General features: G+C 37.2%; 3 protein-coding genes across 4 annotated transcripts; 2 read left to right on the top strand and 1 right to left on the bottom strand.

Annotated features, from left to right (window-relative positions):
• The first annotated feature begins 274 nt into the window (after window positions 1-274).
• Window positions 275-8,718, top strand: LOC103701794 (SEC12-like protein 2). The gene is made up of 10 exons (XM_008783969.4): window positions 275-684; window positions 821-915; window positions 1,684-1,834; window positions 6,396-6,487; window positions 6,625-6,724; window positions 6,808-6,883; window positions 6,968-7,088; window positions 7,830-7,943; window positions 8,061-8,128; window positions 8,217-8,718. Exons 1-10 carry the CDS (start codon window positions 337-339, stop codon window positions 8,294-8,296), a joined length of 1,245 nt encoding a protein of 414 aa, XP_008782191.2. The 5' UTR covers window positions 275-336; the 3' UTR covers window positions 8,297-8,718.
• Window positions 8,719-9,830: 1,112 nt separating this feature from the next.
• On the bottom strand, window positions 9,831-18,449 carry LOC103701793 (protein CutA 1, chloroplastic). 2 transcript variants are annotated; one of them, XM_008783968.3, is made up of 6 exons: window positions 18,161-18,437; window positions 16,800-16,915; window positions 13,782-13,844; window positions 10,859-10,890; window positions 10,355-10,449; window positions 9,831-10,185 (listed from the first exon to the last, which is right to left on the bottom strand). In XM_008783968.3, the coding sequence occupies exons 1-6, from the start codon at window positions 18,355-18,357 to the stop codon at window positions 10,101-10,103; spliced, it is 588 nt and encodes a 195-aa protein (XP_008782190.1). In that variant the 5' UTR covers window positions 18,358-18,437; the 3' UTR covers window positions 9,831-10,100. The 2 variants fall into 2 exon arrangements, with proteins under 2 accessions (XP_008782190.1, XP_038978700.1); XM_039122772.1 differs by lacking the exon at window positions 13,782-13,844 and having other exon boundaries at window positions 18,161-18,449.
• Window positions 18,450-20,982: 2,533 nt separating this feature from the next.
• LOC103701896 (cyclin-D3-1-like) lies at window positions 20,983-23,893 on the top strand. The gene is made up of 6 exons (XM_008784114.4): window positions 20,983-21,548; window positions 22,170-22,256; window positions 22,427-22,525; window positions 22,618-22,819; window positions 22,926-23,047; window positions 23,146-23,893. Exons 1-6 carry the CDS (start codon window positions 21,231-21,233, stop codon window positions 23,374-23,376), a joined length of 1,059 nt encoding a protein of 352 aa, XP_008782336.2. The 5' UTR covers window positions 20,983-21,230; the 3' UTR covers window positions 23,377-23,893.
• Window positions 23,894-27,085: the final 3,192 nt, after the last annotated feature.

The following is a 27,085-nucleotide window of genomic DNA, read 5'->3' as shown; positions in this document are numbered from 1 at the left end:
TTTTATGTTGCCTTAAGCTCGCTCCAAAAAAGCTACTGATGCCACAAAAGTCTCCAATCTCTGATTACAAATGCCGCCACCAGGCTAGCGTCAAAATTTACCCTTGCAGGGTGGGCGGTCGTCGGCCGCAAAAGCTGGAGAATTAGTTGCGTTAAATTACTACGAGACTCCGAAGTGGCGCGTTCTCTCGGTCCCACCCTCCTCGGGATCTGACTACGACCGCCGCACTCGAAACGACGCCGACACTTCTTCGCTTATTACAGAGCCGAAGCGTTAATAAGAGGGAAAAAAAAGAAAGAGAAACAAAAGAGGAGAGATTCGAGCCAGAGGAGGGCGATGGCGAGGGGACGGCGGGAGATCCCACCCTGCTCCAAGACCTACGGCTTCCCCATCTACTGCGCCGCCTGGGTCCCCATCGACCGGATCTCGGTCGCCGCTGTTGCGGCGGAGGCGGAGGAGAAGGAAGACAAGGACGAGGCGGCGGAGGAGGAGGCGGAGGAGAAGGAAGACGAGGGCAAGCAAGAAGGAGGCGAAGGAAGCGAGGGAGAGATTTCTCCTTCGTCTCAGAAAGATCGGCTCCTGGTGGCTCTGGGGGGAGGCGGGGGCGAAGGCCGGAGCGGGGTTCCCAACGCTCTCGTCATTTCCGAGTTTGATCTCGCGTCACGATCCCTCTCCGATCAGCCGGTAAATTTCGCTCCTTTTTTTATAAAAAAGAATTGCGATAGATTGCATCAATTTGGGAATTTGGATTGGATTGCACAGTCTGAAGTAGTTTTTAACCTTTCAAAGCTTAAATGTCGATCTTTTTTAACTGATTCAGGTGTTTCGGATGGGAACGGATGCTGAGGTGCCTTATAGGATGGCTGTACACCCGGGGGGAGACGGGATTCTTTGCTCATTTCCAAAGGGTTGCAGGTCTTTTCTAAAGTCATCTTAAACTAATGCTCTTTCATATTGATTTTATTGTATGCATATGCAAGCTTTGTAAATTAATGATCGATGTCAAAGGCGTTTTTTTTCTTTTCTAAATCAGCCAGCAATTGGTTCCATATGGAAAAACACAGTATTGGCGATAATTGTATGGTGACACGTTCTTCTGCTCTTGTATCATTCTTTGTAAAGAGGAAGCAAGTATAAATATCTTAAAGTCTTTTCTACATTTAGAGGTTTTGCACATAACATTTACAATGTAAACTAATTTCTTTCTCAGGTTGCCAAATTTGATAGTTATACATTATGGTGTCCAGGTATACTACAAAGCTCTTAGATAGGTTTATATATTTTTTTGGTTTTCTTGATTAGTATTTTGTTCATGGGGCATCTTTTTCCTCCTTGCCTTGTAAGTCTAACAGATATCTTCTATAGAAGAGATCATTGGGTAAAAATGTGTGCCTTTGACTTAACATGATATTTTTTTCCTTCAAAATTACTGGGATGTCTTACAAGTTATTAATTGTTTTTTTTTTAATTCGAGTGTTAATTTCAGATTTTCTTTTCCCGGTTACAATCATCTTTGATCGACAATATTTGTATTTTAATCTTATAGATTGCTGGCTTGTTACCAGTTGTTTCTTCCTTCAGATGGACTGTATGATTGTGGAGCTCTAACCATGAAGAATCTTTCTTTTGGCTTTTGATGACCATTCTAATACTTCTAATCTTTAGATTGTGATATTTGTGTAGGTGGTTTGAATGGGATTTTCCAGAGAGAAAGGAATCCCATAAATTGGCTCTTAAGTCCTCTGAAAAGAAATTGTCACAGCTGGTGGAGGATGGGCTGCAGTTAGCGGTAGCCTTTAATGCAGAAGGTTCAATGCTTGCGACTGGTGGTGAGGTAAATATCTTTCCTCATACCACTGTGTCTGTATGGTAGCCTTTAATTTGTAACTTCAACAAATTAATTTCAGTCATTCTAGTAAGAACATAATTGTAGAAAACTGATTGGTGCTCAATATTTTGTCGCTTTGGATTTTTTGTGTCTTTTTTTTTTTCAGTACAGAGACATTCTGAATGTTTTGTTGTTCAACTTAACACTTTATTTTTGTGATATATGCTTACATAGCATGTCTAACAATTTTCTGATGCCCAAAGTTGGCAAGGATTAACTGTACAAGCAGCCATAATTAGTTATCAAGCAAAGAAATTCTTGAGGTTGAGTGCAACTTCGTAATTTGATTGTATGATCATTTATTATTATTTTTGCTCAATTCCTAGAATTACTGGAAATGTTAATAAGAAAATCTTGTCTTCTTATATTAACTGTAGTGCTGGGAAGAAACTAAAAGGCATGTTTGCCAATCGAGAGTGAGTATGTGACCTTACGATGTACTTGATTGATTGAATAGAGGAAATTGGGGAAATATATGGCGTTTAAATGAGAACAGGTTGTTTGGGAAGTTGCAATGAATCTCTATACGGTTGGCATGCTTACAGCAGAACTAGATGGTGGCAATATGTTATCTTTCTAGTTGTTAAATGCATGGTACATGTAGCAATTGTAATTCCGTGTTCATAAGAAGATACCAGCTCAATGATTTTAGAAGTTATGAACTTGGCAGACTGCTTCAATACTCAAGTCCATGCTAGCGATTTTGATGAACGTAAAATAATTTAAAGTATATATTTTAGCTAATATTCGGATGACAGTCAATTGCATCTCTAACCCATTCATATAAAGTAAGCTTGAAACTAGAGAGAAATTTGGAGGGTAGAGAGAGAGAGAGAGAGAGATCACTACTGATTAGACCTTAAATATAATACTAGAATACATAACCCAGCATAGTAAGCAGCTTGTGAGGTGGCAACAAGTTGACTAAAAATGTGCATTACATAAATCTCCGGTGTGGATTTTGTAGGTCAACTAATGTCCAAAGAGCTGCTTGCAATAGGCATTTGAAGTTAGGAGAAGGAATATGATCTAAAAATGTAGCACAGGAGCAGCATGTATAATGTTGCTAGCAGCTTTAGTATCAAAGTGGCATGTGAAAGGAGAGGAAGGGAAGAGGAGTGTTGCTCAGTATGGGTTGAACACAATAATCTAGCAATTCTTGCTTTGAGATATTAGGTAGGATATCAAAATAGACAGTTAGGCAATGCTTCAAAAGTTTAGTAGGAGGAGCAAGGGTTTGAAAATTAAGGAATGGGCCCAATATTGTTCACTAATTAGTATGATATGTACTGCATAGGTGCTGTACTGACATCTGATACAGGCCAGCATAGCTTTAAGCAGAAATAAAAAGGTGTAAAAAGAACCTTAACTTAGTATCAAGTGGCACAAGGTCAATCTAGGGCCAGTTCGCCCATGAATCAGTCCCAAGGAGGTGCCAGCCTGCTGGGTACCAGTTTCTAGCTGGTATGTTACTAATAGGCTGGTGTCCCTAGTATTTTATATCCTTGAATAGGAGCGATCAAGTATCTGGTCAAATGACTTTACAACAACATGCCAATATTGTTTTTTATTAAGAAAGTGGATTTCCTTGAGAATTATTGGCTGTCTGCAGACCTAGAAACCAGTGTTGAGGTTCATGAAAACTTGGCACTTGAAGCACTCCTTGATTGGCTTGATATGATTGAGTCCGTCTCTGGTATTTATGTTATCTGTAAAAAGAATGATACATGACTTTAAGGATGTCTGTACAACTATGCCAGTATCAAGCAAGGCATGCTGTAGCAAGGCATGTTGTCTTGGTACCGGTGGCACTGGTATACTGGTGCCACCCTACTACTGTATCGGTATGCTTGGTACGGAGGCCAGTTCGGCGTACAGAGTGCGGTATGCCCCCTATGTGTGTATTGGTACTAAATCGGTATGATACGGTATCCACCGTACCGTCCGGTTTGGTCCGGTATCGCATGCCTTGGTATTAAGAGCACTCACATATATCAGCTGCTGAAATTTCTTGATTGCACTTTTAAGATGCTTCTAAATTATGGATTTTAGACAATATAACTTTCCATCATGGAAGAAGTCATTAATATCTTTTCCTTCTAAAATACATAGGAGGTCTGAAAGGTTGCTGCATTTGCATTCATGCCCTTGTCATCTTTTTGGGCAAGTATTTCACACCGAACAACAGGACTTGCAGTCCATGTTAGGCTCACATGATTTTTCTTCATCACGTTTTTAGGTTCTTCTTCACGTTAGGTGTGTGTGCAATATGTTTCTTCTCCAACAAAACAAACATTAGCCATTAGAGCTCTAATATGCTATAAACATGGTTCTAGTAATTATCGGTCTTTGCATTGATTATTTAGTGTTATCGCCCCTTTAGAAAGAATTCCATTAAAACTTGTGGGCTTAACATTGGTATCTTACATGCCTCTTCAGGAGATGTTGGCATCTATGGATGCTGGATTTTGGTCAACTTAGATGTTGGACCACAAGTCGATGATCATCTTTCATTTAGATTTATTGGCTCCAGTAACTTGTAAATTACAGTCAACCACGAAGTGATTGTCCCCCATTGAGATAATCAAAGGGAACTTTTTTATATAGTTGATGAGAATAATCTGATGCTATAACTTAGTGGAATTTCTTTTCTTTTCATTTTCCTCGGCTCTTTATTCTTTCAACCTCTGTCTTCTCATGGCTATCTATCATTGAAAATTGCACCATTTTCTCACATAAGCGATTTCTCCCCACTTCAGAATAGATGTTTAAGGTTGCTCTCAGGGCACAATTTTCAAAGGGATTAAGCTTGGCATCAAAATATGTAACATTACTTAATGCTTCTCTTCATTGTTCCGAGAGTTCTGGCTAAATGTACCATGCCCATTGATCATCCATAACAATCTCCAGAAGTCTATTATTGCTGGGTAAGTTGACTTCCATGGTTACATCTATGTAGCAAAAAACTTCTCTGCAAGAAGAAAAATAGAATCCCATGTGGGTGTCTACTAGGCATTTGTCAAACATAATTGGACTGATGAAGTTCTTTTACATCATCTTGTCTGTTGCTGCTGAGTGCATAAAAGCTGTGAAGATGTCAGGACTGAGAGATCTTCCAATCTATCTTCAGGCTGAACATTCTCAGATACTGCCTTGATGCATGGTAGATGCAAATATGTGGTCTTCCATAGTAGAATTAGTTTGATAGTGATTCAATAGGAATGTCTTGGAATAAATCACAACCTTGTTAGGATCTTGCTCTCATAAGGCCTATCATATTTGGAAGTGGAGAATCACAAAAGAATGCCTTTCTTTCATTTCATTTCGCAACAAATATCAAGTATTTGCCTTAGCGTTTGTTAGAGCATGTTTAAATACATTTGTAGGACCCTGAAAGGCGCATTGATACATGCATTCCGATGAATTCCAAAAGGCCAACTGAAGTCAGTGATGAGGATTTATGGTAGAGCAGCAGTCGTCTGTTAGGAAGTATAGAAAAGTTGTAATATGCTTAGGTAATTCGTATTTGATGTATGGTAGATTGGAATAACTAAAAGAGCTATAGATGGGATGAGCTTATGAGATAAATTGATGGGTTCTGGTGCCCTAGCTGCATGAGTTGAACTAAGTTACTGCTTAGGTGTCCCCACCTGCCGACTAGCTGTTTATGATTTAAGGCAGTTCAATGTCCTCATGACCTTGGGATACCGCATGCTGGTGAAGGAAGGTATGAGTTAATTGTCAGTCTGCAGGGGATTTCTGGGCTGGAAAATTCCAGAGACTCATAGCTTACCATCTTCATCTTAGGTCAATGATTTAGTTGATCACATTGCCAGAGCAAGTCGCTTGATGACAATTATCAAGTATATATCTTTGATGTTATCTTTTGATTGTTCTTTTATCTTTAAATTGATATCATTTACTATTATTTGAAGGAATAATCTTTAATTGGATTGTTGCTACTGCAAAAACATATTTATATTAGATTGCCCCCAAATTTAGCTAATTTTGCAATAAAATCCTTTCAACAGCTGTCATAGTCTTATATTACATTTCTAATTTTCATTCCTGTTGAGAATGCTACCAAATTAGCAGATATGGAAGGTGTTACCTCCACCGTCATGTAGTTACATATCTGTCTGCTGCTTCCATTTGTTTGTCAATTGTGTCAATTGTCTCGAGATTTCTTGGAACCTCTTCTGTTAGCTTCCTCTTGGATATCTGGATCCTTATTATGTTTTATTGATCTTACCTTCCTTCTTTGTAACAATATATAGCTTTCTATTGCTACTAGGTTACTTGCTCCACATGTGACGATGATGTAATTCAGATCATTTTAGCTAAATATTTATGCCTTGTAAATAATTACTCTTTAGTGTTTTCTATTCTGTTAGATATTATCTACTCCATATGCTTGATCTAAATTAAAATCTTTAGATATCCTTGTTCTACCCTTCTTAATTCATAATTCTATAAATCTTCAGTGTTCTTGCCATATTTCATGTAGGATGGGCATTTGAGGGTCTTCAAGTGGCCAAGTTTGGAAATCATTCTCGATCAAACTGATGCTCATGTGACTGTGAAGGATTTGCATTTCAGGTTGACAGAAGGATGTTTAAATAAGAAAAACTGTTCATACTTGAAGATTGCATTTTTATTTTTGTGCACATGCACTATGGAGTTGAGCTCGTCATCTATGGAATCATATATATCATCTGCTTGGTCATGTTTTGCAGTCTCGATGGAAAGTTTCTTGTATCATTAGGCAATAGTGGCCCTTGCAGGGTTTGGGATCTGATATCATCAACAGCTGTAGCGCATCTGCCAAGGGAAGATGTAAGCAATCCCTTCAGCGACTTTCTTAAGTACCTGAACTGCTTTCTTGAATATGTGGACTTATAAACTATACATCTCTCCAGGGTGAGGTTTTTGGCTTCTGCAGGTTTTCTCAAAGCACTGATAATAGTCAGATACTATTGATTACTGCAATGCATGGTGATGTTCCAGATTGCATTGATTCTTCTTCTTTATTTGTTCTAATATTTAACAGGACTGAATAGTACTAGCTTTAATTTTTAGGTGACCAAGGAAAGATAGTGTCTTGGAATACTCTTTCATGGAAGAGACTTGGGTCAAAGAAGGTAGTCCGTGACCCAATTTCTGCATTTCATGTAGCAACTGATGGTAAACTTTTTGCAATGTAAGTGATTCATTTTAAACCTTATCACCATCATCCTACCAATTCCATCTAGTCTATATGATTTCCTGATTACTCTATTATCATGATTGTTCTGTTTGCCCTTTTTCTACTGCTTTCTAAGGTGGACCTGCGATTACTGATATGGGTTCATGTATTGGAAGCAAAGAAAGCATATCCAGTTACACCTGGACTCTAAAATTTGTGCCACAAGCATTGATTTTTATTACAGTTTTTTGTACAATTCATCATCTGACCTGTAAACTTGCGCATCATCCCTAAATTTGCATGAGTTTATTACTCTTATTAGTATTATTTTGAGCAGGAACTATATTGAGTAGTCCTTTGGGTCTACATTTGGCTGGGATAGTTTCAATTCCATACAAAATGTGATGGTCTCTTAACTTCTCATATGTTTAGTCCATACAAAATGTGATAGTCCTTTGTGTCTACATTATGCTGGGAAAGTTTCAACTCCATTCAAAATGTGATGGTCTTTATATAATTATATAAGGTCAGAAGCCTCAAGAGTAACAGAAATATTGTCTCCTATCTTCTCGGATGCTTATTCCTCGAGTCCTTGTTCGGTTATTAAGTACTGACATCATGTTATTGTGTTCTTTTTTTTCGGCTGAAATCCTGTTGTTAATGTTTAAATAAAATCCTGTTATTGTCTTTTTTTCCTTTTACTGGTCATCTTTCCACTCCTAAAACAATCACATTTACTTCTTGTGTACTCTGCAGTGGGACAGTAGAAGGAAACATCATGATCCTAAACTCAGATATGCAGGTTCAGACTATAGTTAAAAAAGCACACCTTGGCATTGTTACTGCATTAACATTCTCCCAAGATTCAAGGTTACTGTCCAAACTTCTTCCTAGCATTTAATTCAAAACTGAGAGTTGTGTAACTGATCCCATATCCATAACTAGCCAGCTGAGGATGTGGAATTAAGCTATTGTTCATGTGCACAGGGCCTTGATGTCTGCTTCCTTTGATTCAAGCGCACGAGTGACACTTATAGAAAGTAGAAAGAGTAGTGGTACACGATCATTCTAATCTTGGTTTCATTTTGTATTGTCCATTTTCCTTCTAGTTACATTTTGAATGTGTTGCTGTTGTTTCAACAGGGTTGAGCATGTTGCTCGTTGTCCTGGTTATTATACTGGCAATTCTGGTATATTTCATGAAGTTGAAGGGGGTCCTTTGAATTATTGTGCCATATGGAAAGGGAGATTTTGAATTCGAATTATTCCTGGAGTAGGAGTGAGCTGGAAAGATCAGCTCCTGTACCAGCAAAGCAGATAACTCAATATGATGGTGGATAGTTTTGTCTAAGCGTACACACACACACACACACACACACACACACACACACACACACACAGAGAGAGAGAGAGAGAGAGAGAGAGAAGGATTTTGGGTGTATATGTACACGTCCTTTTTATTTCGTCAATTTATGAGTGTTTCTTGTGTTTTTGTCGTTCTTTTGCGATGACACTTTTTACCTGTTCTATACCATCAGAAATTCTTATTTTGAGACTAAAGTAGATATTCTCAATATTCATACTTAATATGTACTGAGCAAGAGATTATAAAGAGCTGCTATATTACACAGCAATGCGAGATTTTGTAAAAGATGGCATCTTCTTTTGTTATACTACCTTCCAGAATGTCTGACAAAATATTATGCAATCATATTTGTTGGATTTGAGTCAGAATCACTTTGTCATTATTGTGCGTAAACTTTGTTGTAATGATCGCTTGGGGCTATTTATGCCACTTGGAACCGGATAATTGTGATATTAATGCTGGTGGGTGGGGGAAAGAGTAAAAATACCCGAAGTTTGATCGTAAGGATCCGTTCTGTTCTTGTATTCAAAAATCCAAGAAGAAAATTGAAGTAAACTGAACGACACGCACCAAAAGACCTTTTGTTTTTTCAAATCATTTAGTCTTGAGAGCTTTGGAACATTGATTTGTTACTTTCAAAAAAATAAAAGCAAGAGATAACCAAAAGAATAGCAGAAGCTTTGCGCAAATGCTGTCTTTAGTATCAATCTCCATATAATATTTTATTAATTTATTGAGAAACAAAAATAGACAAACGACAATAATGCTGAATAGGCCCTAAGATTTAAGTTGATTATCTTGAAATGGAATCCATATGGGAGGTGAGCAAGATAATATTAAATCTTGCTTCTATAGTGGGACTTTAATCCAAAAAGATCCAATCCTAATAAAATAATAAAATTATTCACAGGCCCACGCCTTATTAACCGGCTAATTTGGTATATTTGGTCTGTGATCTCTTTGTCCAGAGTAGGAAAATGTCACGTTAGTATGCCAAAACATTTTAAAATTGCTAAAATATTGTTCCCCAGGCCAAAAAATCCGATTTCGATCACCTCTCTTTGCATTGCCGGTTTTCTCCTATTGCTCTTCCCTTCATAAGGTTTCACAAGAGCCTTGATAGCAATCTCCCGTCAGCAACACATGCCTGCCTAATAAAGTTTTGAGCACCCAAATCTAATATATGTTCCAGGAATCACGTAGTTGATAAAAAATTATATCTCCACTGGCAACTAAGAAATATGCTGTCAATTTTGATATCAATTTTCCAGATTCTTCAAGGGTTGAGTGAACGCTTGTTACTCCTGGTTCCCTGACCATCAGCTAGTTCCACCATCTCCTTCACAAACACACCCTTACCATATCACACCACAAAAAGAATGGCTCGGTGATTACATACATAAACAATATTGATATTGAATATGACAAATATATTGCTAAGCAAGTTTTGAGCTGAGAAACTTGGGAAGTGCACTAAGGGATTGCATTTTATTGATCATTCAAGGACATCTAGTTCCTACCCCTCCAAAGTACTCCCCACATAGGATCGAGCATAAACTAAGACAGCCTCCGTTACTTGCACTGTACTGCACTTAGGTCACACCAACCAAACCGTACAGCACTCAAGATCTCTACGTATTTGCATTGCATAACTTCTTATGTCAAATTTCCCTAGTACTGTTCTTGATCCATTCAAGGTACTTGAGGTTGCCACCAGTGATGGGCAAGGCAATCACTTCAGGGACCCTGTAAACATTTATTTATAGAAATCAGGTATCCAGCTAAAGTCCACTCCGCAATCTTATCATCGGAATGCAACAAATGTATGTGCCACTACAGTTAGTGGATTCAATGCAGCATAATGTAAAAGATTGCCCTTGATTACATGGTGCCCAGTGTTCAGAATGAAGCTTACTCATATTCATGGTTGGCTTTAACATGGTCTGTCAAGGCACTCAGGAGGGATTCCCTCGTCTTGATTATGAGCAAATCCTCAGAATCTGTTTGAACCTGAAAAATAGATATTATGATAAGTCATACAATCCAGTCAAGGAGAGCATTCAGGCCAGCTGTTTGCCCTTTTTTTGTTGGTAAAATTATGGGGCATCAAATGGATACATCAGAATCATTGCAGGATGCACTAATGTTATTTCACTAAGGTTGCATATCTAACAGTTTGTAGATGATCATTGGTACAATCGATATTTTTCCCTAAAGCACAGCAATTGTATACAGGCAATTGTGGGTGTAGGGGTATATGGAAAAATTAATGGTAAATTATTTATAAACTTGTGGGTGTAGGGATTTATGGAATTATTTATGTCAAGAACTTCTTTGGTTAATTGGTAAATTAATGGTGCTTAAAAATGAATAATTGTCAAATGGAATAAAGCTTCATGTTTTGTATTGAAAATTCTACCTTACCGTCCCACCAATAAACAGACTCAATCCCTGCAATTACAGAACATATGCATAATTAGGAAATATACAATGAAACAAATTTATTTTGATAGTCAGCGGAGGAAATGAAAAGAAATGTGGTCTAACTAACATTTGTCACAATCAATCAAAATTGTAACTGGGTATTGCAGAGCACAGTATAGATCTATGGAGATCTATGGAATTTTGCAGCTGAGTCAAACAAACCATCAAAACATATGGTTGTAGTATGACATCCAAATAGATGTTCATAGCTGCATTAAAAATCTTAAAATATCAAAAAAAGAAAACTATATTCTCTATCCATTAGCTAAATAAGGCTACTGATCTGCAAGGATGAATAAATTCAGTACCAAGTTATCATTTGATGATACAAAAAAATTAAAGAGTTAGAACCATTACCAGAATGGCGTTGCAAAATGTACCTTGAAGCCTGATACTTGTGATTTTATCAGAATTGTTTAATTGACTCCTTGAAGTTGTTCTTTCATTGTATTTTGATAAGTGGTAGTAAAATACAATTCCTTCTTTTCATGCGGGTCCCTTGATGTTGAGGGGATCTCAAGCAAACATAGAAGCATTAAGGAATAAATGACAGACTTATGTGGTTTAAAAAGGGTTTCGTAGTCAATTCAATAAGCATTGGAAGCTCTAGCAAGATTTGGCATGAAGGGCTCGTTTGGTTCGCAGGAAAAGGAGGGGGGAAAGTGTGGTCAACGGAAAAGTAATGAAATGCCTCTTGTTTGGTTGGAGTTTTCAAAGGAGAGAGATAGGAAAGTTGTATTCCCATGGGAATATGATTTCCATATTTCATGGGAATATGATTCCCATATTTCATGGGAAAGTCTTTCCCATGAGAAACATGGGAAAGTTACTTTCCCATGAGGTGGGAATCACTTCTTTTTTATTTTTTTCCAAAAAGACCCTTCAGCATTAAAGAAGCATTAAAGAGGCATTAAAAACCTATTTTTTATTAAGGGCATAATAGGAATTATACATAACTTTCATAGGAAAGTGGATGGTCAACCAAACATAAGCACTTTGGAAATTTGTCACTTTCCCATGGTTAACCAAACATGCCAAAAGTACTTTCCTAGGTATCCTCTTCCTAGGAATCTGATTCCCAGGAATTATATTCCTAGGAGGGAAAATACTTCCCGCGAACCAAACGAGCCCGAAAAGGACTCCATCTGTGACAGTTGCCTTATCAACATTTGATTATGACTCTATCCTCTCTCCTTAGTAACAACACACTAATAAGAGGAAAAGAGAGTCAAGACCTTTATTGAGTTCATTGGGATGGTTTGATGTCTTAAAATTAGGCAAGAAACTTCTCTATGAGCAAAGGATTTCCATAAACAGTGGACTGATCAATGGCCGATGAGAAAAGTGATGCTGGGACATGGAAAAGCTGTTAAGGGTATGGCCAAAGAGATCTCCAAAAAAAGGTTCAAGGGAATTGACATGGATTCTTACGACCACAATAGGTATCTAAAAATGAGAAATTTGGTAGTCCAACTATAGTTTACGGCTCCTTAAGGATTTAGTTCTCTCAAGGATATGTTGAGTACATAAAAAGACAAGTAACCTGTGTCACTTCTTGAACACAGTGCACCCCTATAATTACCACATACATAGGGACATATAGATGGATTGATAAATATAGAGATACATAGACAAATCAAAAAGCTTCATCAGTAGAAATTAAGCTATAAGCAAAATTTTTGTGGTGGATTTGAGAGAAGGAAGGGGGGGGGGGGGGGGGTGTTATCCGTCCATCATTTTGATCAGGCCCAATTCTGCTTTGACGAATTTTAAAAAGCTAGCATGCCCAACGCTAGTCAATGTCTCGAGCAGATTCATGCAGGAACTGTTAGTGGGAATATTAAATCTTCTAAAAAAAAGGGCAGCATATGCTTAAGGGAGGCTGCTGCTGTAGCTTTACGGGCTTATGCCAAACTCATCCCCCACCCCCCTACCCTCTCCCCCCAACCCCCCAACAACAAAAAAGGGAAAAAGCAAAAGAAAAATACATATAGAGATAAAAGGTGGAATGATAGTAAAGCTGACAGAAACACAAGGGACAAGGAATCAAGGGCAGTGGTAGCAGCACAATCAATGGTCAGAGCATCAAAAGTGGCATTTATAAAGTCAAGGGCTTGAGGGCAAGTGGTGAAAGTAGCTAGTGGTAAAGGGAGTTGGGGGGAGGTTTAACATGACAATTAGCAGCCTCCAAATGATGCAATTGGAGGGTGAGATCCAATGATCACAAAAGCCAAGAAGCAAAGAAGAGAGGAGCTCTTGTTTAAGGATTTGACGTTCAATTAGAACATGCATAAATCAGACTGAGTAACTGTGATGACCCATGCGGTCATGTGTTTAGTTCCACATCGGTTATTCACTTGGTAGATTTTGGGTACTTATATAAAATCAAGAAATCCAAAAATTACCTTCCAATTAGCCTTTCTGGGTGAGGCCTTGGATTGTTACAAATAGTATCAGAGTGGATCCGGCCCATGACTTATGTGAATTACGGGACACTGCAGCACGAGTATATATGAGATGACCATAAGCTAATCGTGGTGTTTGTGATTGGAATTGAATAGATTTGGATCCTTAGCTTGGCGAAGATATCAGGACTTAAACGGAGAGAGTATGTGATGACCCGTGTGGTCGTATATTTAGTCCCACATCAATTATTCGCCAGATAGATCTCGGGTACTTATATAAGATCAAAAAATCCAAATAATACCTTCTGGCTAACATTTTTGGATGAGGTCAAGGATTGTTATAGTACCAATATATTCATTACTCAAAATAAAATAGGTCGGATAGTTTGTTAGATATATAGCCTCCATGCCTAATTGCTATCAGCGTATATAATTTAAGGTTGAGGTGCATGCCTGGGACTTGATTCACACATGCAGCAAGCTTTTCCTTAATTATGCTCTCGGCAAGCTTCTTGCCTACATTCAAACAAACAAAACATTAGAGAACACATCATGCCACACTACCATAAGGTTATGTTGATTAAACTGTAACACTGCTCAAGTTTGGCAATGAGAATTATAGCTTTTGCAGTGACTCTATAAGGAATGAACCACCAAAATCATGGAGGGAGAGGTGACATGCACCTCCCAAATATGATGAAACCATGTCTACTGAGATGGCCGTTCAAAACAGTGATATGTGTATATAAAAGAAAGATAAAAAGGTGCCCTGCAGGCACTTCCACAACTTAAGAATACGATGGGAGTGACTAAAATAAAATGATTTGGTATCCTTGATGAACAAATCATAATTGTTCAATTAAGCAAGGTTATATAGTGCTAGGTTACAAATTATTTCACATGAGGGGCCAATGACAAATGAGAGGCAAGTAAGCAAAGTCTACCAATGGATTAATATTCTGCCTTCCTATTTGTGAAGCAGAACACTGCTTCATATGATAAGTAGCTCATGCATAAAAATAAATGTTTTTTGCTGAATTTCAAAGTTCATCAACACAAAAGCCTGATTGCATTAATTTTGACTCGATCATGTGGAAGTTATTTCGCCAGTTATTCATGTATTCAGTCAAGTCCTCTGAAATAGGAGCATCTTGAAATCATTGTTCTCTTCTTTCATCCAAGTCTCATTTGGCTTCCTGCTTTTCATCTCTGAGACACAAAACTGCATAAAAACTTTCTCACCCAGCCCTAATTTTATGCTCCAACAACACCACACCCTCATTTCAAACCAAATTCCTCCCGTAATTATCCTTCATGAACATCTATATTCCTCACTGTTGAAACTCTCATTATATTCCCATGACTGGTTGGTCTTTTTCCAATGAACGCAGATCCTTCTGTTTGTTCCTCAGGACCAGGGCTGTTACTTTTTGGTACTGCTTTTGACTGAAGGTCATCAGGTTGACTTAACTTCTCTTCTTTCACTGATAGCCTATCATCAAAAAGAAAAATAGGAAAAAAGAAAAAAGAAACCCTTCATTTATACTCATGGGCACTCATCACTTAGACATTCTGAATCATTTAGTAGAAGAGCTCGCACCATAATTGACTAAAATTCTCCATCTAGTCTCAAACCTATTCAACAATCACAACATTTAAGAGGTGCATCTCTACTTCTTTTACGCTAATTTAATCTTTTTAGAGACACCCATGTCTATTTCTTGTGTATAATTGAACCAAGGTAGCAAATGGGAGTTGTTTGGAGAACCTATTGTTGCTCGGTTCTCATTTTATGCTCAAGTCCTCAATCACCTGCTACATTGATTGCTCAAAGAACAAACATCTAATCATTCAGAAATTGGGGTAAACAATGCATTTTTGAAATGGAACAATCATATATTTTTTAAACGCTCAGATGCTTGAGCTAATGATAGATATGTTTATTATGATGACAATATTGCTATTGATCTTAAAATCATCTCAATTACAGATAACTGAATATACCTAATCATTACATTATGCAGTGCATTTTTTGCACTCTCTATTTTTCTCTAGCATGTTAAAGAAACTAGTTTGGATTTTTAGTCAACATAAAAGCAAGTTTTAATCCTTTGGTTATGAACCACCATAAACATACATAAAAGATAAACTTTCTACAAAAATATAAAAGTAGGCAGTATTAACCTCTCAATATGTCCAATTAAGGTTTTGGAAAGATTGTGTTCTTCACTAGTATCATAATCATCATAGAACACTGTATATGAGTCAACGATATCACAAAATATAAATGCCATGAATTGTTTCTTGTAGCAAAATAGACATCAACATGCACATACTTGGTAACCAATAAGTTTAGCATAGCCACATAAGATAAAACAACAACCATATACATCTATATGAACTCCTTGTCTTGTTGATCTTCAACCATATACATATAAAATAATAAAACAACCATACACATCTATAAAAACTCCTCATCACATTGATCTGCAACTGCGAGTGTTCGAACATCATTCCTATTGAAATTCCTATGTAGCTTTCTCATGGTTGCTAAATGTCAAGAAAGTGTTTCTTCATTATCATGATCATATGCCAAAGTCTTAGGTTCTGTTTGTTTTCCAAGAAAATGAAAAAAAGGAAAAGTATACCAAAGGAATAAATGAAGAGAAATGAAAACTTGAACTTTTTTCGTACTCATTTGAACTAGAAAAATTTCCAAGAAAGGTGGGACAGAAACGGTTGAGACATAGCTGAGTTATTCTGACCCACTTTTTCTTTTGTTAGTTCCTCTCAAAACACTACCTTCTAGATAAGAATAATGTTAGGCATGTCAGAGAAATTTTTGGCCCTTTATTGTCTCCTTATCTTTCTTGACCCTTTTTTTCCCATTGCCAATCTGTAGAAAAGAAGATTCCTTTAATTCCTTCTTTTCTTGCACTGTTTTAGCAATTAAAGTGATCCCTAATGTATTAACCACCCTGTCATGAATTCTCCATTCTAGGTAGTTTTCTAAGCACCATAATTCAATCTTGAACACACACAACTCAAGCATCATAGACCTCTTTTTGGGTTTATGCCCTCCTCCAATAAATCTTGCAGAGTTATTTCGTAATTGATATTTGTCATTAAGTCTACCAAGCTGTTCTTCATGCATTAAATTTTCGCTCCCCCCCCCCCACCTCCCTGTTATTTCTCACAAAGACCTTTTGTGGAATACACACACAGATGGCAACTTGATGCAATGGTGTATCAAAATTATATCCTTCTCTAGGCTGCTGTTTCTTATTATTTTACTGCCAGTACGTCTGATTTCATGATGTTATAATTAAATAAAAGAAGCATTAAACTATGTCATTGAAGTCGCCCATATAAATATGCATCAACAATTGTATCATCAATTGACCTAATACTCCTACATATTTTCTATTATAGCATGCTCGCATATTAGAAACTAAAACCATATAGACAGACCTGCTTGTTTGTTTGGAACAGTAACGTAAACAACAATGGCAGGTACTGTGGTGGATGCAGCCTCCATTCCTGTAGAATGAAGATTTCTTGCAGTTGGTTGATTAATGAATTTTGACCTGGAAGGTTTGCATTTACAGTAGATAAGCAGCAGTTAAAGCAAGAATAAATTTCTTGATTGGAAACTTGTCACACATAATAAGGGTCATATTAAATATTTTGATTGTTAAAATGGCAATCAGGCAGTGTGAAAAAAAAGAACAGAAAGAGAAGATGGAGGCATGTATCTAACCTACATTTGAAAAGATTGTTTTATTGTAAGTAATAGAAAAAGGATACAAAAAGAGAGAGAAGCAATATACCCTTTTGTGTTTTACTTTTCCTACACTATGGAAATAGAATATGAATGGCTGATTCCCTTGTGATACACTACTAATCAAAATAGTTTTACCAATTCTAAAAAAAATTACTTCTTTTTTTCAAAATAAGATCCTCTTTCAGACTTGCACCTATTTAAAGTCAAGAGATACAATCTAATACATTTCAATCTTTCTTGTGAGTTAATAACTTTTATTGGCAACTGGAGAAGGCATCACCTGGCTAAAAGATGGAACTTACATAATGTTGGTGAGGTTACCCAAACAACATGCATTGCATTGCATGCCATCAAAACATTAATAAATCAGCACAAACTCTTGTACTGGCCATTTTATTAGCTTAATATTTATCTTTTACAACCCTGATCCCAGGATGAGATTCAACCATGTAGTGCGAGTTTCCAAAAGATTGATGAGTCTACCAAGATCTCAGTCAGAGTCAGATGATGGCACACCCCTTAATTGAGAAACATTACATCAGAAATATATATGATATTGAGCAAAAATCCTCTTAGAATCCGCCTCATTAGATTCAATATGTTCGTTTCATAAACTTCAAATAGTCAAGACATCAAGTATTCTATAAACCAGTTGAAGAGTTATGGAAAGGAAAAGCATTCTCTTTCCACTAACTTCAACAATCATTGCCAGGCTGATTACCAGGGAGAAGGATATGATCTAAAACAGTTAAACAGAAATCGAAGCGATGTACAAGATAACAATGGGCCAAAAGAACCGAAAGCCATGATCACAAAACAAGTTCATGTACCAAAATTTCACATTTTTAAACGAGATTCTTGCCATTTTTCTCGTTTTTGCTGAAATTTCTTCGAAAAAAGAGAAATTCAACATCCCGGAATCCGAATTAAGATGAAGAAAGAAGAAAGCAGCAAAAAAAAAAAACACCCTAGAAAAACCCTCTCGATTCCGCAGCCACGAGAAATCGAGAAGTCATCTCAGGGGGATGGAGGGGAGGGTGGGCTTTACCTGAGGAAAGGGAAGAAGCGGCGGTGGGACTGAGCGCACCCCGTCCTGTAGGCGAGCGCGGCTACGGCGCCGAGGCTCAGCACCCAAAGCGCTCCGACCAGGGGAGCGCGACGGCGGAGCGTCGGAACGGCGGAGGGCCGGCGAGGATAGGGAGGGGAAGAGATCGCGAAGGTTCTAAAAAGGCTCGGGCCCGGCATCTGCTCTGCTCCCCCGGTGGTACATATACCGGACTTCGATCATAGGTAAAAAGATGCTCGAAGAAACAAAAAGATGGCATGGCTTTGCCCGTGGGGCTCCCATTCTCGAATCAGTTGGCCCCCCGGCCATTTTGGTCATGAGAAAGGCTTCAAGACTTCAATAACACTAATACAGAGGACCCTTTCTAAGACCCTAGTTTACTGTTATAATAAACAGAGGCTATACTCCTCTAAAAAGGAGAGATTATCTCAACCTCTTAATTCCAAGATCCATAGCAGGACAAACAAATAAAAAATTGATACTGTTTTGTTGTGATTTATATCATTAAAAATGCTTGAAAACCAAAAATCATGTATTTTGATTGTTTTCAACCAATGCAAACATGAACAATTAAAATGATATAAAACCATATTTGCTATGATTTAAGAACTAAAAGCTACTGATTTTCGACCTATCCATATTTTAACATATGTGGATTATAACCGATTTCAATGTTTTTGTATTTTCACAAACTAGGATAATAGAATCCATCCATTTTTGTGCTGATATGTTGCATAGATTAGAGACTATCAAAGTATGTAACTTTTAATTTTTGGATATTCCTAGTGGCGGTATTGACGATATTGACTACCATATAAAAAACTTAATTATCCTGAAATGTTTAATAATTTTAGCATTGGAATTTCCTTCTCCCAAAATCAACTAACCTTAGTAGGACGATTGCATATTAGAACTCATGTGTTAATCTTCTTTTTATATGGTGCAACCGAAAGTCCAAGCTAATAGCAATGCTTTCCTATTGGTAAATACCCCTAGCCTTAGTTTTACACCCCACATTTGCATACACACATATCCATGGAGTATATTGCCATGTGAAAAATGCACTTTGGTTGAGATTTATTGGTAATTTGAATTATTTAGTAGTTAAGAGTTTGAATAGAGATAATATTAGTTATAGATACGAATGAGAAAGTTAATTTAGCAATAGAATATGATTTTTTTAAAGTCATTACACTGATGTGCTATTATAATATTTTTTATTAAATAAAATAGATAATTTTTATAGAAAAATTTCATACCTATAGACTCAGGTAGCCCTTTTAATATAAATATATCCGTGTGCATATATTTATACACACAAGTATCCACGTTACCAAAAAATTTGACTTTCTACTAATTCAACTGATTTTCTAAATTGAAATCTCCATATCCATCCAAAAAACGTTTTATTATATAAATAACGACATAATTTAGTAGCACAATCATTTTATTATGGGTTTTTTGCATGTATACCTTCTAAATATACGAAATTGCATGATACCCTTGTAAATTACTATTTGCATGTATAACTTTTTTTTTCATATATACCCATACCATTTAACATCATTAAAAAATAAACAGCTTCAAATTAAAATAACTATGATATCCTTATGGATAGATGTGCAAAAAAAAGTTATAAAGGTATATACACAAATAGCAACTTTACGAGAATATTCATATAATTTCTCATATTTAGAAGGGTATATGTTCAAAAAAAATATTTAAAAAATTAAAACTTGGCTGAAATTTGCTAAGTCTTTTATGATTCAATTGGATCGACAAGTCAAAAAAAAGATCGAGTCACATTGTCAATTTTTTTTTTAAGATCTTGACTCGGTCAAGTTGGAATATTAGATGATTTTGTTAGCAATGTTATTCTCCATTTGATTTTGATATAATTATGATTATTGAATCTATAACATCCATATATTCTTCATTATGTTTAAAATATTAAAGCATGTTGAATTTAAATTAATTTTTAGATGTTTTGATTAGTAAAATATTTTTTAGTGATTTGTAAATGTTGAGTTGTTGTTTATTTTAGAGGCGAGAATTTCATAAAATAACATAATTTATCCTATAAGAATTGATATTAACATGATTTAATTTTTTTGTTATTTTTTTATTAATGAATTATCTTTATTAGATTTTGATTATTTTTTCTTAGATTTTTTTTTAAATATATACCCTCCTAAATATGCATAATTGCATGAATATTCTCACAAAATTGCTATTTGCATGTATATATCCAGATAAAATTTTCTTTTTACATGTCTACTCGTAAGGATATTTTAGTCATTTTAATTTTAAATCGTTTGTTTTTTAATGGCATTAGATGATATGGATACATATAAGTAAAAAAAGAATATGCATGTAAAATAAATATTTTATAAGGATATATGTATATAAATAACAATTTTATGAGAATAATCATATAATTTTATATTTTGGAGGATATATATGAAAAAAAAAACTTCTTTATTATTGATTTCTTTTATTTTTCTTGCAACAAGTGATAAGGGTGAATTTTAGGTTACAAAATAAAATTGTTTATGAAAAGATTCCTTGACCTCGAAGATGATCAGATGGATCCACCGTAGTCATTGCATTGGCCCTCCATGAAATTTCCATACTCCCGGCTCACCAAATCATGCCATAATGTACTGCCACCCACATTAGTACAGTCATAATCATGTGGCTTGAAATCTCTTCCTTCCCCCAATCAAAAAATTATGGCATCATCATTCTTTCTTACACCAACCCCCTCTGAATCTCAACAACCAACAGCCATTAACCCCCCAAACAAAACATTTTATTTGTACGTCATTGTTTTCCTCCCCCTCAATCCTTACACCCCCTATTTGCCATTTCCCGCCGCTCCACCCATGCTTCCCAAAAGCCCTCTTTCCTCCATATTCCTCTTTTCTTCCTGTCTCTTTATCTCTTCACTGATGGCTAATAGTATGAAAGGCTCCATCTTCTAGACCTCCTCCACTCGAAAGAGAGCCATTTGAGGAGAGAGGAGAGAAGAAAACCTTTCAATCTAACTCCAATGGGTGTCACCCATACCTATGCTTCATTTAACCTCCTGTGTGCCGAGGATAATACCAGCATTCTGGAATTTGATGATGGGGAAGAGGAGGGATTCGATGGAGAAGCCAAGGGCCATGAGCATGGCTGGATTCCAGGACAAAGGACTGATTTTTATGGAGACTGCTCGAGGAGTTTTCCCTTACAATCAGAGGAATGCATCGCTTTGCTGGTTGAGAAGGAGTTAGAACATATTCCGAGAGAGGATTATGCTAAGAGGTTGCTGAATGGTGACTTGGACATTTCAATCAGGAGAGATGCTATTGATTGGATTGGAAAGGTCGGAGTTTTCTCTCTCCCTTTTTCTTTTCACCTCAATCTTATGAATTTCTTATTGGGCTTTGAGCTTCATCTATTTTCCGGCGATTTCTGTCCCATGGTGTTTGATTTTTGAGACCATTGATTCAGTCGGACAAATTTCATGTGTATTCTTCTGCATTTCTGCTTCTTTTTTTTTTTTTTTGTTCGCTAAAGAAGACTGTTTTTCTCTGTTGAGTTTGACCTATAATTAGTGATATAACTGTTTTCGACCGTTTTATAGGTTCTTTGCTATCTATTTGACAATGAGTGTAAATTTCCCTTTTTCCATCATTTATCTCTTGATGTGGATAGTAATTTTATGCAGCTTTCTTGATTTTCTGTATTTCCTTTCCTTTTTCTTCCTGGTTTGCATATAATTAATGCTATATGTGCTTTCAATAGTTCGAGATATTTTCTGCTTATGCCCAATAAAAAAAACCCCCAAATAAATGATGTTTTTGTTATCTATATAGAAATGGGTTTATTTTTCCCTTTTCCATCCATTTGTCCTATGATATTATCAATTCTTTTCTTTCTTATCTTTTGTTTGCTCAATGTATAAATATTCTCTCCTTTGTAATCAATGGGTTTTTACTGACAGGTTCATGCCCATTACAAGTTCGGACCTTTGAGTGCCTATTTGTCTGTAAATTACATGGATCGATTCCTTTCAGCCTATGAACTCCCAGTAAGAACCATTTCGGGGTATTCAATTGCAATCTTTATTTCATTGAGAACATTGTAGTGTAGACAGTAACTTTCCATAGGTGTTTGATTGGATGTGGTTGGATAAATTTGATTTTTTTAATTATTATTTACTTGTTTCCATTTCTCGCGTCTTTGTATGTCCATTTTTAGGAAGGTAAGGCTTGGATGATGCAGTTGCTCACTGTGACCTGCTTGTCTCTTGCTGCCAAGATTGAGGAAACTGAAGTTCCTCTATCACTAGATTTACAGGTGAAGGGTGACCACAAACAGATTTCTCTGTCAGTGTTCTTGGCTGCGGGGTTTTTTACTTACCTATCAGTGATTCTTATATGATCCTGTAGGTTGGCGAGGCAAAATATGTATTTGAAGCCAAGACTATACAAAGAATGGAGCTTTTAGTTCTAGGCACCCTCAAATGGAGGATGCAAGCTGTGACGCCTTTCTCCTTCATAGATTACTTTCTTCAAAAGTTTAATGATGGCAATTCCCCTACAAATTCATTAGTTTCCCGCACTGTGGAACTTATACTGAGTTCAGTTAGAGGTCAGTGATTCCATTTTATACATAAGTATATCTCTCTTGCTATCGGTGGTAGTGGATTGGGTCGAACTGCAAGCCTAACAAAAATATGGATTTAATTGATTTGCAGGAACAGGATTTCTAGGGTTCAGGCCCTCTGAGATTGCTGCTGCTGTTGCATTCTCGGCATTAAGAGAAATCCAGATTGTGGGAATCGAAAACGCTTTAACTCGTTGCATCCATGTAGATAAGGTACATTTTTCCATCTAACAAATGTTATGCGACACCGAACAGATGCCATCCATGCTCAGAGGCTTTTGTTCTGATCTGTATTGGGGTGATAATTGCAGGAGAGAGTTTTAAGATGTTATGAAGTGATCCAGCAGAAAACATTGATGGAGGAGAGTAGTCAAAGTGCTAGTCTATCAGTTTCCTCTATACCGCATAGCCCAATTGGGGTGTTGGATGCTGCATCACTGAGCTATAAAAGAGATGATATAGCTGTTGGGTCACATGCAAGTTCTCATCAACCCACTCCAGCTGCCAAGAAGAGGAAACTAAGCAGACCATCAATCTCATGAGAGAAGAGGGCTCTGTTAGTTGCATTCGCTTGTTTGGGAGGCTTGGTATCTTTCAAGTCAGTTTGGTTTGGTTAGTGGATTCTGCTGTGGTCTAGTAAGTGCCAAAGAAATGTGGATGAGTGAGACTTGACATGGATGAGGAAAAAAGGGAATAAATAGAACTAAGGGAGTCATCAGCCCATGCTGTTAATATGAATGAAGCAGTCGCCAGATGTAAAATTATAAAGTATAATAGAGAACTGTGAGGAAAAATGTGTGAGAGAGATTACAATTGAGCATTTTAGCGAGAAAATAGGGGATGCCAGATATAAATTGAGAAAATCTAATGCCCTTTGGATTTGTTTTTATTGTGAAAAATTATATAAAACTTTCCTATTTGTGATCTAGAAAGGACCATCCATGAGAAAGGTGAGGGAAGAAGAAAAGGCAGTGGGTTCGCTGTAATAGCCATTTATCACTGATATATTATTTATCTGATGACTTTCTTTTATATTTGTATTTTTGGTATTTCCTTCTATTGTTTGACTGCTTGTCTGCTTAGACTCTGGGATTTGCTGCATCTGTTATACAAAAGAAGAGCCCCTGGGTCAGTCCAAATCTTAGAATGGCAACATCCAAAAGAAAGACAATATTTATAAGGTTGGGGGGGGTGTGGAGGAGTGGAAGAGGTGGGGGACCTCTTGGAACTTTCAGGTTTCAGCACAAGCTGTTAAAAGAGCCTTTAAAAAATGATAGGGAATTATTCCCCTTCTGCCTTGGTTACTTTTCTTGCCCTTTCCTTTGATTTGTCTTATTTAATCCTTTGAATACAATTAGCAAGGCTTAAGTACTTCCTCAGATCCAATCTGTTAGGGGCTTAAGGCCATATACACTTTGAGGTCATTTTTGTGTGAGTGCGCTTTTAGTGGTTGTTATGCTCTTATCAAACAACAGCAAGGTACCATATGGACCCTAACAAAAGGCTAGCACATTGCCACATTAAAGTGACATCAAGGACCCCCAAGATTTTGTTTTCTTCATCTTATGAAGCTTCAGAGGGCTATTGATGATAAGTAAATACCTTTGCAACCTCTCTGGTTTCTTTCAACTTGAGAGGATTTCAATAAATTCACTCACGAATATTCTAGGCTACTGTCCTTTATTAAATTTGCCCCTTCCAAGAGCCTGGCAGGAAGTTTTCAATTTTACCCATTTCCAGTTGTCATGGTCCCTACCTGTGGACCCAGTATAGCATGTGTGCCTTGGCTTCCTAGAAATGTAACAGACCTTCAACCTTTAGTTATCAATTAAGTTTGTTTAAGTTAGAGCATATTGATCCCTAGGAGATATGTGAGAGAAACTGTGGCCATATTGTGGTCTCTGAAAAGGACCTCAGGGATTACTTGCTAGATCTTAGGAACATGGAAACTTATGTGCACCCTCATAGGAAATTGTCATATGGTGGTGAGGAGGAGCAGCTTCATACTATATGGTGACTATATGAGGGTGTTTCTCTTTGCTTTGAATTGGGTATTGGTGACCATATGATGCTGCAGAAGGCCCCTATGTCTGAGAGTGTGTGCACTTTATCAACTTCATCTTTTGGAAAAGTGCAGCGAATGCACCCATTTGGAGGAAAAGTCTTCCTATGTGAATCCACTTCTCCGAATGGTGCGTGGTTTCCTCTTGGTGTGCTTCCAAGTACAAGCCTCCAAAAAAGCTACTGCAGCATAACAATGACAGGGATCGGGTTCTATTGAAATAGTATGACATGTATTCCACTGAGCTAATTAAAAAGCTATCATTCTGTAGAGCCTGATGATTCACAGCTAGCTGTTCAACTCTTGTAGTGGAGTGGACTAAAAATTATGAAAGGATTAATACTTAGGTGAAACTTGAAAGCAGCTCTCTCTCTCTCTCTCTCTCTCTTGCTCAGCCGCTCTCACTCTCATTTTGTGCTATTGATAGCAGTGCATATATTTCAGAATATGGTTCATGCAAATTCTAGTAATTCGATCAATCATCTCGATCAAACCAGCAATTACTTCCCACCGACATTTCTTTATTTGCTTAAATTTTGTCTTTCTGTATCCATGCTTATGCTTAATTGTAAATATTGCATTCCTGAAGCTTTCTTACACACTCTTTCGTGGTGTCACAAAGGAAGATGGTTTCATAAGTCATAAGTTTCTGAAACAATTATAAAAAAAAATTGTTTGCAAGCAATTTGGGCACCATAGATCTTTATGAATGATGCGGACTGATTCTTTTTCTGAATAACCAGTTACATACTTTTAACTACAGAGTGTAACCAAGTAGCTGCCAAGCAACAAAGAGTGCAAGGCTGAATTATACCAAGTGAGCTAACTTCAGTTGATCATGGACTCAGCCAAGCTGTGATATGTGTAATAGTATACTAAGTTGATGGATAAGAAGTGTCATTTAAATTGGATTTGAGAGAGACAGAGAGAAGGGAAGGGGAGGACACCAGACAACACATTTATAGAATGCTTGGAGCCAACCGAGCATGGGAATTAATGTTTTACTACCATGTCTATACTGCGCTGCTGCTACCACCATAGCAGAAAACGATTGGCAGAAAGAATGGGGGTAGGAATCTTAAACTTTTTAAAAGCCTACTACTCCATGCGCATTACGGCAGGCCTCTGGCAAAAGCTCTGAATGGCCGAGGACGCAGCAGATTAGTTACTTCCAGTGTTGAGCCATTTCACGTGTAGATGATGAAGTGAAATGCCATCTGAAACCTCTGGTGAGAAACAAAAACTTCTCTCACCACATCCGCTCCTAACTATTTTTAACTTGCACAGCACAATGACTCACTTCTCCGCACTGCTGAAATATTGTCAAACGAATCTCTAGCTTTTCATGGAGTGAATGATTCTCTGAACGAGTCTCAATTAATTTGCAGCTGGTGAATTATTTAATTTCCATTAATATTAGGAGAAGTTTGCAAATATCATGGCTTGTTAAGAGGTATTTGTGTGTCATGTGTTCATGATTACCACAGGCTAACCCAAGCATGGGGCTGCTTGAAATCGGCACAGTCACAAGAAGGTGTTCGATCCGTGTTTGGGCTCGACTCAAGCTTACCACGAGGCGACCCTTTGAAAGGCCAAGCTTCAATGATTTCGAGATTAAATTAGATTAGACAAGCTATTTCCATGCCGAGCATGAGCTATTCACGGATAGCTTCATTCATTGGAAAGGCTAATCACGACGTAATTAACGTTGTCATTAGTAATTTTGTTGCCACTATTCACTTGCAAGTCTGAACTTGTGCCCATTCTTTTTAAGCCACTAGCTCAGCTCGTTCACAATGAGACCGCATTAAAACGTGGCCTCAGCCCCACCCACTTTTCTTGAATTAGATCAAAATCAATAAAAATAGCAATCGTCCTCCTGCACCTCCAATAAAGCCTTTATATCAGTTAAACTTGGGACTGATAGAAAGCAAACATCCTTCTGCACCTTGAAAAAGGCCTCCTTCATAAATGGAAAAAGAGAGAATGGGAGGTAAGGTTACTTGTTCTTATCAGATTCCAATCCATCAAATACCAATTCTATGGGGAATAAATGTATCTATCCTTTCTTTTTTCCTTTTGAGGAAAAAATTGACATGTTTCTTGGGACTTCCCTTTTCAGCCTCTTTTTTTTTTTTGGGTAAGAAATAGGAGGGGAGGGGGAGGGACCAGCCCACCCGCGTAGCAGC

The sequence above is a fragment of the Phoenix dactylifera genome, unplaced genomic scaffold, assembly GCF_009389715.1.
Source record: "Phoenix dactylifera cultivar Barhee BC4 unplaced genomic scaffold, palm_55x_up_171113_PBpolish2nd_filt_p 001748F, whole genome shotgun sequence".
Lineage (NCBI taxonomy): Eukaryota > Viridiplantae > Streptophyta > Magnoliopsida > Arecales > Arecaceae > Phoenix > Phoenix dactylifera.
Note: the sequence above shows the minus strand (reverse complement) of the source record. Positions and strands in the feature narration are given on the sequence as shown.